The sequence below is a fragment of the Aethalodelphis obliquidens genome, unplaced genomic scaffold (assembly GCF_003676395.1).
Source record: "Aethalodelphis obliquidens isolate GAN/ISIS:26980383/991018 unplaced genomic scaffold, ASM367639v1 scaffold4, whole genome shotgun sequence".
Classification (NCBI taxonomy): domain Eukaryota; kingdom Metazoa; phylum Chordata; class Mammalia; order Artiodactyla; family Delphinidae; genus Aethalodelphis; species Aethalodelphis obliquidens.
The window spans coordinates 74840277-74852826 of NW_020837948.1; the positions used below are offsets into that span (position 1 = coordinate 74840277).

Genomic DNA, 12550 nt, shown 5'->3' on the forward strand with positions numbered 1-12550 from the left:
AAACTTATCAGGAGAAATGATGGAGGCCAGAGGCAGTGGGTTAGCATATTCACATAATAAACCTCTTAATCAAGAAATCTATATGCAGGCAAAGTTATCGTTCAAAAACAAACATTCCCGAATAAACAAAAAAACGGAGAGAATGTTTTGCTGACATACCGGCTTTACAGAAAACACTAAAGGAAGTTCTTGAGGCTGAAAGTAAGTGACACCAGTCGTAATATTGAATCCACATGAAGAAACAACTCTGGTAAAGGTAATTATAAAAGACAAAATAATTGACTATTTCCTTTTCTCTTAAATGACTTAAAAACTAATTATATAAAACAAAATGTATATATCGAATTGTTGAGACTGTTGAGCCTATAACAGAAATGTAGTATATTTGCCTATAATAAAACAAAGGAAGTAGGTGGAGCAAAGCAGTATTGGGCTAAGTCAATAAATCTAGATGGTAAGTTGAATTCACAGGAATTAAGAAAGACAACCAGAAATGAAAAATAAGGTTAATATAACAGAAATTATAAATATATACTTACTCTCCTTTCTCCTCTAAGCTTCTTTAAAAGTCATAACATTATATAAAGTAATAATTATAACATGTATTGTTGGGTTTGTAACATTTATAGGTATAATATCTATAACATATATACCACAAAAAGAGGGAAAATGGAACAGAGACATAAAAGAGTAATGTTTCTATATCTAACTGGAATTAAGTTAGTATAAATCTGAAGCTTATTCTATTATGTTAATATGTATACGGAAAGCCCTAGCAACCACCAAGAAAATAACAAAAAATATAGGTAGAGAAAAAAGCCCATGAAATAAATTAAAATGTCACATTAGAAAACAGGTACTCAATGCAAAAGAAAGCACTAAAGGAGGAATAGAAAAACAAAAAAAGAAATGACACATAGAAAACAAAAAAAGACAGCCATCAATCTAGTCATACCAATAATAACATTAAATGTGAATGGATTAAGCAGCCCAATCGATAGGCAGAGATTTTTCAGATTAGATAAAACAATATCCAACCATGCTGTCTATAGGAGACATAGTTTAAATTCATTGATACGAAAAAGACTCAAAGTAAAAAAGATGGAAAGAGATATAGCATATGAACAACAATCAAAAGAAAGCTGAAGTAGGCTATGCTAATCATAAGATGAAACACACTTTAGCAGAACACAAAACACATGAAGCAAAAATTGACAGAAATGAAGAAATAACATTTCAACAATAATAGTTAAGAGACTTCAATACCCCACTTTTAACAATGAATAAAACAACTAGATAGAAGGATCTGCAAGGAAAGAAATAGAAGACCTGAACAACACTCTAAAAAAAACTAGACCTAACAGATACCTAAAGAACATCTCACCTCAACAGAATATACATTCTTCTCAACTGTACATGAAACATTCTGCAGGAGAGGACATGTTAGGTCACTGCACAAACTTCACTAAATTCAAAAGGAATGAAATAATATCAAGTATGTTCTCAACAACAGAATGAAATTAGAAATCAAAAGCAGACAGAAATTCACAAATATATGGAAATAAACACATTCTTAAATAACCAATGGGTCAAAGAAGAACTCAAAAGGGAAATTAAAAATACTTTGAGATGAATGAAAATGAAGACACAATATGCCAAAATTTATGCAGCTAAAATCCTTGCAGATGGAAATTTATTGGTATAAACGTCTTATAAAAGACACTGGTATAAATGTATTATAAAAGAAGAAAATCTCAAATTAATAACCTAATCTTCCACTTTAAGACAATGGACAAAGAACTGCAAACTAAATCTAAAGCTAGGAGATAGAAGGAAATGATAAAGATTATAAATAAAGGAGCAGAAATTAATGAAACTGAAAAATAAAGAAAAATCAATGAAACCAAGAGCTGATTCTTTGAGATGAACAAAACTGATAAACCTTTAGCTAGGTGAAAGATTAAAATTATCAAAATCAGAAATGAAAGAGGGGGGTAAGCTGGGACGAAGTGAGAGAGTGGCATGGACATATATACACTACCAAATGTAAAACAGATAGATAGTGGGAAGCAGCCACATAGCACAGGGAGATCAACTCGGTGCTTTGTGACCTAGAGGGGTGAGATAGGGAGAGCAAGAGGGAGGGGATATGGGGATATATGTATACGTATAGCTGATTCACTTTGTGATACAGCAGAAACTAACACACCATTGTAAAGCAATCATACTCCAATAAAGATGTTAAAAAAAAATGAAAGAGGAGACATTACTAACAACTTTACAGAAATAAAAAGGATTATAAAGCAATATTATGAACGACTGTACACCACTAAATTAGGTAACTTAGATGAAATGGACGAATTCCTAAAAAGACAAATCACTGAAACTGTTTCTAGAAGAAACAGACAAACCGAACAGACCTATAACAAATAAAGAAACTGATTTAACAATCAATAAACAATCCACAAAGAAAAGCCCAGGCAGGTAACATCACAGCCAAATATTTAAATAATTAATATAAATTCTTAAAGAACTCCTCCAAAAAATAGAAGAGGAGGGGAACACTTCCTAACTCATTATGTGAGGCAGGCATTACCCTGATACCAAACCCAGGGAAAGACAGCAAAAGAAAAGAAAACTACAAAAGAAAACTACAAACCATTATCTCCTTTGAATATGGGTGCAAATATCTTTAACAACATATTAGCAAACCAAATCCATTAACACAGAAAAAGGATAACAGAGAATGAACATCCCAGGAATCCAAAGTTGGTTTAGTATTTGAAAATCAATTAATATAATATACTTCATCAGATTAAACACAAAAGAGAATAAAAAACAACCACATGATTATTTGAATAGGCATATAAAAAGCATCTGACAAAAAACAACTCTCATGACAAAAACACTCAACAAACTAGGAAAAGAAGGAAACTTCCTTAACTCAATAAAGGACACTTATGAAAACATACTTAATGGTGAAAGAGTGAATGATCCCCCCACCTCAAGATTAGGAAAAAGACAAGGGCATCTGCTCCATCAATATTGTACTGGAGGTTCTAGCTAGGCCTATTAGGCAAAAAGAGGAAATAAAATGCACCCAGAATGGAAAGGGAGAAGTAAAACCACCTCTATTTGCAGACAAGAAAATCCTAAAGAACCCACTGTTAGAACTAATAAAGTTAGCAAAGTTACAGAATGCAAGATCAATACATAAAGTCAACTGTGTTAATATATACTTGCCATGAAATATTAAAAAATGAAATCAAAAGAACAATTCCATTTATGATAACATCAAAAGATTAAAATATTCAGGAATAAATTTAACAAAAGAAGTACAAAATTTATACTTGGAAAACAAATTACTGTTGCAAGCAATTTCAAAAGAGCTTAAAAAATGGGAAAACTTCCCATGTTCACAATCGAAAGACTCAAGAGCTGTAAGCTGACAATACTCTCTCCAAAATGATCTAAAGATTAAATGAAATCCCTATCAGAATCCCAGCTAACTTCTTTGTAGAAACTGACAGATAATAAAATTCACATGGACTTGCAAGGGTCACAGAATAGCCAACAACACAATCTTGAATAAAGGTGGAGGTCTTACCAATCCATTTCTTCAAACCTTAACTACAAAGATACAGTAATACAGACAGTATGGTACTGGCATAAGGATAAAGATATAGATCAACTGAACAGAACTGAGAATCCAGAAATAAAATCATGTGTCCATGATCATCTGAGTTTTGACAAGGGTGCCAGCATAATTTAATGAGAAAAGAATTTTCCAACAAATAGTCCTAGGACAAGAAAAAAGTTGGATTCTTATCTTAAGTCACATATAAAAATCAGCTCAAAACGGAACAAAGACCTAAATGTTAAGAACTAAAACTATAAAACTTAGGAAAAAACATAGGGGTAAATCTTCATGGTCTTGATATTGGCAGTGGTTTCTTATATATGACATCAAAAGCCTAAGTAACAACAACAACAAGAAATTGGATTATATCAAAATTTAAAACTTTCGTGCTTTAAAGAACATTGCCAAGAAAGTGAAGATGTGCAAGATGGCATCTCAGGTGTATTCTAGTAAACATTTAGGGAAGAGTTAACAACTCTCCTGCTCAAGTTATTCCAAAAAATTGTAGAGGAAGGAACACTTCCAAATTCCTTCTACAAGGCCATCACCACCTTGATACCAAAACCAAAGATATCACAAAAAAAATGAGAAGCTAATATCACTGCAGAACATAAATGCAAAAATCCTAAACAAAATATTAGCCAACCAAATTCAATACTACATTAAAAAGACCAAAGCCGAGATCAAGTGGGATTTATCTCAGGGATGCAAGGACAGTTCAATATCCACAAATCAGTCAATGAAACACCACATTAACAAACTGAAGAATAAAAATCACATGATCTTCTCAATAGATGCAGAAAAAGCTTTTGATAAAATTCAACACCCATTTACAATAAGAACTCTCAACAAAGCAGGTATAGAGGGAACATACCTCAACATAATAAAGGCCACATATGACAAATCCACAATTAACATCATACTCAATGGTAAAAAAGCTGAAAGCATTTCCTCTAAGACCTGGAACAAAACAAAGATGTCCACTCTTGCCACTTCTATTCAACACAGTAGTGGAAGTCCTAGCCACAGCAATCAGACAAGAGAAAGAAATAAAAGGAATCCTAATTGGAAAGGAAGAAGTAAAACTTTAACTGTTTGCAGATGACATGACACTATACGTAGAAAATCCTAAAGATGCCACCAAAAACTACAGAACTCATCAATGAATTCAGTAAAGTTGCAGGATACAAAATTAATATACAGAAATCTGCTGCACTTCTATACATTAACAAAGAAAGAGAAATCAAAAAAACAATTCCATTCACAATTGCACCACTGCACCAAAGAGAATAAAATACCTAGGACTACATCTTACTAAGGAGGTAAAAGACCTGTACCATAAGAAAACTACACTATACTATAGGGAAAGTGCATGACAATAATGAAAGAAATTGAAGACAACATGAACAGATGGAAAGGAATATTGTAATCATAGACTGGAAGAATTAATATTGTTAAAATGACCATATTCCCCATGGCAATCTCTAGTTTCCAAACAATCCCTATCAAATACCAATGGCATTTTTCACATAACTAGGACAAATAATTCTAAAATATGTATGGAAACACAAAAGACCACAAAGAGCCAAAACAATCTTGAGAAAGAAAAACAACCTGGAGAAAGAAGAGCAAAAACTGGAGGTATTATACCCCCTGATTCAAAACTATACTACAAAGCTACAGTCATCAAAACAGCACGGTACTGGCATTAAAAAAAAGACACATAGATCAATGGAACTGAATACAGTCCAGAAAATGGGCCCACACTATTATATGGGCAATTAATCTATGACAAAGGAGGCAAGAATATACAATGGGGAAAAGACAGCCTCTTCAACAAATGGTGTTGGGAAAACTGGACAGCTACACATGGAAGAATCAAACCAGACTACTCTCCCACACTATGCTCAAAAATAAATTCAAAATGGATTCAAGACTTAAATGTAATGTGTGAAACCATAAAACTTCCAGAAGTAAACACAGGCAGTAAAGTCTTTGACACTGGTCTTGGTAATATTTTTTTGGATCTGTCTCCTCAGGCAAGGGAAACAAAAGCAAAAATAAACAAATGGGACTAAATCAAACTGAAAAGGTTTTAGTCAGTGAAGGAAACTATGAACAAAACTAAAAGATCACCGACTGAATGGGAAAAGATATATCCAATAAGGGGTTAATATCCAAAATATACAAAGAACTCACAAAACTCGACATCAAAAAAACCAAACAACCTGATTAAAAAATGGCAGAGGACCTGAGTAGATGTTTTTCCAAAGAAGTCATCAGGATGGCCATCAGGTACACGAAAAGATGCAACATCACTAATCATAAGGGTAACGCAAATCAAAACCCCAATGAGCTATTCACCTCACACCTGACAGAGTGACTATTAACAAAATGACAAAAAATATAAATGTTGGTGAGGATATGGAAAAAAGGGAACCCCTGTGCACTGATGGTGGGAATGTAAACTGGTGCAGCCACTATGGAAAAGTGTATGGCGGTTCCTCAAAAAAGTGAAAATATAACTACCAAATGATTCAGCAATTCCACTCCTGAGTATTTATTTGAAGAAAACAAAAACACTATTATTCAAAAAGATATATGCATGCCTATGTTCCTTGCAGTATTACTGTATATCTCATAATAGCCAAGATATGGAAGCAACCCAAGTGCAATCAATAGAGGAAAGAAAATGTCTCTCTCTCTCCCCCCCACACACAAACACACAGGAATATTACTAAGCCATGAAAAAGAATGAAACCTTGCCATTTCCAACAACATGGATGGACCCGGAGAGTATTACGCTCAATGAAATAAGCCAGACAGAGAATGACAAATACTAGATGACTTCACTTAAATGTGGAATATGAAAAACAAAACGAGTGAACAAACATAACCAAACAGAAACAGAGTCATTGATGCAGAGAAAAGATGGCTGCCAGAGGGAAGGGGAGGGGAGGAGGAGAGAAATAGGTGAGGGAGATTAAGAGGTACAAACTTTCAGTTACTAAATAAATGAGTCACAGGCAAGAAATGTACAGTGTGGGGAATATAGTCTATGTAATATCTTTTCCTGGTGACAACTAGAATTATCACTATGAACATTTTGAAATGTACAGAATATATCATTATGTTGTATAACAGGAACTAACAGTGTTGTCAGTCAATTATGCTCCCAAAACAAACAAACTCATAAACAGAGAGATCAGATTTGTGGTTTTCAGAGGCAGGGGTAGGGGAAGGGGGAATTAGATGAAAGTAATAAAAAGATATAAACTTCTAGTTATAAAATAAATAAATACTAGGGATATAACGTACAACGTGATAAATGTAATCAACAGTGCCATTAATTATAATCTTATAATATAATTATAACATAACAGTGCTGCTATACATGAAAGTTAAGAGAGTAAATGCTAAGAATTCTCATCACAAGGAAAAATGTATCTATATGCGATGATGGGTGTTCACTCAATGTACTGTGGTAATCATTTCATGATGTATGTAAGTCAAATCATTACATTGTACACTTTAAATTTATATAATGCTGTATTTCAACTGTATCTCAATAAAACTGGAAGAAAAAAAACCCCCAAGCAAACCAATCAACCAACCGATTAACCTTCAATGGCCTGCCACTGCTTTCAAATATTTAAATCTAGACCCAACATACTCAAAATCTGTATTTTAAATACTTTCCATGATTAACCTCAATACTTTTTATTTTACTCTTTCCCTTCACCTGAAATGTTCTGTGCCTGCTGCATACTACTTCCACCAGTGAATATCCATCAAATGAAATTCTACTTAGTGTTCAAGGTTCCATTTAAAATTTTAAATTCTCTTCCTTCTCAGGTGCCATCTCTAATAGCTCAGACAAAATTTCTTCCTCCTCCTGCTCCAAATGCACTTTGCTTATATCTTTAATGAAGTATTTCATAATCTGCCTTAAATTTTCATTATCTGCTTGCCTCTGTTCATAAAATGAGTGAGTACAGGAATTGTGTCTATGGTCAATGAATGCTTCTTAAATTAGAATCAAATGAGACAATGAGTGTGACAATACTTTGAAAAACATTCCTGTAAATTATGAAAATGGTAATAATCTATTCAGTGGGATTAATCATAGCTCATTAATCAAAACTCCTATCACAAACCTATGAACTTAATTATTTCTCCACAACAAATGGCTTCAGTATCTCAAAGTTCATTTACATATTTCAGGACTAACTTTCAATCCCAAAGCTTAATTCTCAATTGCCTTTACACATAGGCAGGACAAAGAAGTTAATGACAACAAAATCATGAGATCATCTCATGCAAACCCTTCATTTTAAAGAAAAGAAAAAACAGGCATGAAGATTCAGAATGTCCTGCCTGAGGTCATATATTGGCACCTGTTGGTTGGTGCCTACTGCAGGTAAAGAAAATATAACAGAAGGGAAGGCTGATTTAATTTTGAGGTAATCATTTTTCTAACAAATTATCAAAATCATCCTTGACTTTATGTATATGTAATCTCTTCAAAGTATTTATATTAATAATGACCAAAAGCAACTTTATTATTGCCTTCATGTAGAGAGACTAAGTAAAATTAACCAGCTTTCCTAAGTTCTTTCTTTTATGTCTCTAACATATACCTGAATCAAAATTCCAATTTTCAGTGTCAAATGCTAATTTTTTCTAATATTCAATTTAAACAGTAAGTTTATAAAAAGGACTGGTGAACTCAGAGAATAAATGTAAAACTGTCATGAAATTAAAATCTGTGATAGTGTTAGGAAAATAGCCATACCACTTTAAGGATAAAATTTATGATTATTCAAAAAATTAATTCCTTATATAGAATTTATTACAGTTTCTCTTAAGGTAATGCTATTTCTTTTTTTCTTTCTTTTTTTTTTTTGGTAATGGTATTTCTAATCTGATCAATTTCCTGAGCCTGAAAAAACATTTCACTAAAAATTTACATACAATTCCACTTTTAGGACAACAGTTTACCTTAACATTTGATTTTTTTGAGAAATTCACCACTACACCCCAGCCAAAATCGTCTCCTTCATTCTTTACCTGAAAAGAAAGTAAAGCAAGTAAAAAGGAATGTTTATGTCCAAAAGGCAATTTAGATATCATGCCCACATTACAGGCTAATAAAACTTTGAGTCTTCCTGATAAAATGTTTTTTTGAAAGATCATTGTTAAACTTAAAAAAAAGAAAAAAAAAGAAATTAACCCTACAGAAAGAAATCTCTGCCAAATTTCAAGGGATTCCAGAACAGCAATAACAGGAATTTCTCAGTTGGCAAATAAATGTTAAAAATGATATGGTGTATTTGTTTGGAGAATATCTGAGGTCTTTTATAGCTAATGAATTCATCCAGGTCTTAAAACTGCGTTACTCTGGGACAGCATTTCATAACTGGAAATATTTTATGTTAATTCCAAAACTGTCCACTTCAATTTATATCCCCCCAAATGAAAATCAGTAGCGATTAAAAGGCCTTCACATGACCCCTCCTTCATCAGTGCCACATGAAACAGGTAAAAGAATAAAATTAATATAGATTAAAAAAACTACTGTATTTTACCAAGATAAGAAAAAAAATTGGAAGCTTCATGCAAAAAATATTAAATATTGAAATAATTTATGACAAAAATAATGACATACCTTTACCAAACGACCTGGTTGTAGAAATGGTAAGCAATATTTTGGTTTGTGAATATATTCTTCAATTTCTTTACCCAATTTGGCAAGCTGCTGCCTAATCTTATAATAGATGACTACACTTTCTTCATTTGGTATTACTATTTTATTATACTGTTCTTCTGAGTTCTTTACCTCTGTAAGTAAATAAAACACATACACAACATCACAAAATTATACATCTTATGTAAATTATACCAAAGATACATCTTTTTTTACTACTACAATTGTAGGGAACAAATTCAGACCGCTTAGGTTAGAAGCTTTGAGGAAAAGATTCAGAGACAACCATAATACATGCTGTCTAGTTTCTCCCTTCCCCATTAAGGTTCACCTTCTCTATTTCTTCTCACAGTTCCCCAACTCACTGTGACCTCAAAGTGATTCTGAACTGGAGTGGTTTTGTCTGGTAAGTTAATTCTCTCCTGTGGATAGGGGGAGAAGACTATTTCTGAGAATTCTAGACCTACACTGTTGAACAAGCACTGCCCTGTAAAACTTTGTATTATGGTAGAAATGTTCCATATCAGCACCTTCCAGTATAATACCCAGTAGACACTATGTGGCTAGTTAAATTTAAAATAATTAAAATTAAATAAAATTAATCATTTAGCTCTTAAATTGCAGTAGCACCATTTCAAATGCTCAACAGCCATATGTGGCTGTTGACTTCAGTACTTGAAAAGCACAGAGAGAATATTTCCACAGAAAGTTCTACTGGACAGCACTATTTTGGATCTTCTAATATGCCGCTTTAACTCAGCAAAAAACCCAGTTTGTTAATGTCATCAGGCTTCCTCCACCACCTGGGACTATATCTCCTAAAACAGAAGACAGGAAATTCAACCATAGTTATCTCTCTACTCAGTCAGTGGCCAAAACACTAGCCCCTTTCAGCAACTGTCCTTTTAGTTAATCTAACCATCTCTGATGCCATTCCCTGCTCCAATTCTTGCAGCTAGTGCTGACCTCCCATCCTCACTCATTCCATTATGCCTCTTTCCCACTGTGAACAAACACTATTTTTACTTGGGTAAAACACACATAAAATTCACTATTAATGACATGTAGTACACTAACAATATATGAAACCATCACTACCATGTAGTTCTAGAATATTTTCACTACCCCAAAACTCCATAACCTTTAAGCAAACACTACTCATTCTTTCCTCCACCAGACCCCAGCAACCTTTCTGTCTGCATGAATTTGCCTATTCTAGATATTCCATATATATGGAATCATACAATGTGTGGCTTTTGTCTTTGGCTTCCTTCACTTAGCATAATCTTCTCGAAGTTCATCTATGTTGTGGCATGTATCAGTACTTCATTTCTTTTAATGGTGGAATAATATCACACTATACGGGTACACCACTTTGTTTACCAGTTGATGGACATTTGCATTATTTCCACCTTTTGGCTACCGTGAGTAATGCTGCTATGAACATTCATGCACCAGTTTCTGTTTGAACGTATTTCCAATTCTTTTGCTTATATACCATGAGTGGATGGCATTGCTGGGTCTTACAGTAATTCTATATTTAAATTGCTGGGGAAGTGCTAAACTATTTTTTACAACAACCACACCATTTTGTTAATTACCTAAAAAAAAAAAAATACCCATCCTAGTGAGTGTGAGGTATCTTGCTATGGTTATGATATGCATTTCCCTAATGATGTCGACCATCTTTTCATGTACTTATATGAAAAGATGTACTTATATATCTTCTTCATGTACTTATATATCTTCTTTGCAAAAATGTCTATTCAGATCTTTTGTCCATTTAAAAATTAGGGTCACTGTCCTTGTCCCCATGGTGAGCCAAGCCACTCCTTGCCCCTGCAAGAGACCCTCCAACACTAGCAGGTCAGGAGTTCCATGGACCCTGAACACTGTGGATGGAAACCAGTGTGATCTATAAACTTGGGTTGCTTGTTTTTACACGAATTGCACTGAACTTTGAATTCCACTCAAAGCTGTAGAGAGACTGTTCTGAGGACCGGGATAATTTTTGCAGTAACACAAGCCATGTGGCTGACAGGGTCTTGGTGCTCTGGCCGTGTTTCAGGCCTGTGCCTCTGAGGTGGGAGAGACGAGTTAAGGACACTGGTCCACCAGAGACTACCAGGCTCCATGTAATATCAAATGGCGAAAGCTCTCCCAGAGATCTCCATCTCAATACTAAGACCCAGTTCCACTGAACGAACAGCAAGCTACAGTGCTGGACACCCTATGCCAAACAACTAGCAAGACAGGAACACACCACCACCCATTAGCAGAGAGGCTGCCTAAAATCATAAAGTCACAGACACCCCAAAACACACCACCACACACGGTCCTGCCCACCAGAAAGACAAGATCCAGCCACATCCACCAGAACATGGGCACCAGTCCCCTCCACCAGGAAGCCTACACAACCCACTGAAGCAACCTTAGCCACTGGGGACAGACACCAAAAACAACAGGAACTACGAACCTGCAACCTGCGAAAAGGAGACCCCAAACACAGTAAGTTAACCAAAATGAGAACACAGAGAAACACACAACAGATGATGGAGCAAGGTAAAAACCCACCAGACCAAACAAATGAAGAGGAAATAGGCGGTCAACCTGAAAAAGAATTCAGAGTAATGATAGTAGAGACAATCCAAAATCTTGGAAAGAGAATGGAGAAAATACAGGAAATTTTGAACAAGGACCTAGAAGAACTAAAGAGCAAACAAACAATGATGAACAACACAATAAATGAAATCAAAAATTCTCTACAAGGAATAAGTAGCAGAATAACTGAAGCAGAAGAATGGATAAGTGACCTGGAAGACAAAACAGTGGAAATAACTACGACAGGCAGAATAAATGAAAAAGAATGAAAAGAATTGAGGACAGTCTCAGAGACCTCTGGGACAACATTAAATGCACCACCATTCGAATTATAGGGGGTCCCAGAAGAAGAGGAGAAAAAGAAATGGACTGAGAAAATATTTGAAGAGATTATACTTGAAAAGTTCCCTAATATGGGAAAGGAAATAGTCAACTCCAGAAGTGCAGAGTCCTATACAGGATAAATCCAAGGAGAAACAAGACAAGACACATATTAATTGAATGATCAAAAATTAAATACAAAAAAAAAATTAAAAGCAGCAAGGGAAAAACAACAAATAACATACAAGGGAATCCCCATAAGTTTAACAGCAGATCTTTCA

The 12550-nt window shown here is 34.3% G+C and overlaps 1 protein-coding gene across 3 annotated transcripts in view; it reads right to left on the reverse strand.

Annotated features, from left to right (window-relative positions):
* Positions 1-12550, reverse strand: part of MTREX (Mtr4 exosome RNA helicase) — a 137168-nt gene that overhangs the window by 47078 nt on the left and 77540 nt on the right. For all 3 annotated transcript variants that reach the window (XM_027101113.1, XM_027101112.1, XM_027101111.1), the window contains exons 17-18: positions 9309-9481; positions 8642-8710 (exon numbers count right to left, since the gene is read on the reverse strand). In XM_027101113.1, the coding sequence (XP_026956914.1) occupies positions 8642-8710; positions 9309-9481 (242 nt within the window). The remainder of the gene's footprint in view (positions 1-8641; positions 8711-9308; positions 9482-12550) is intronic.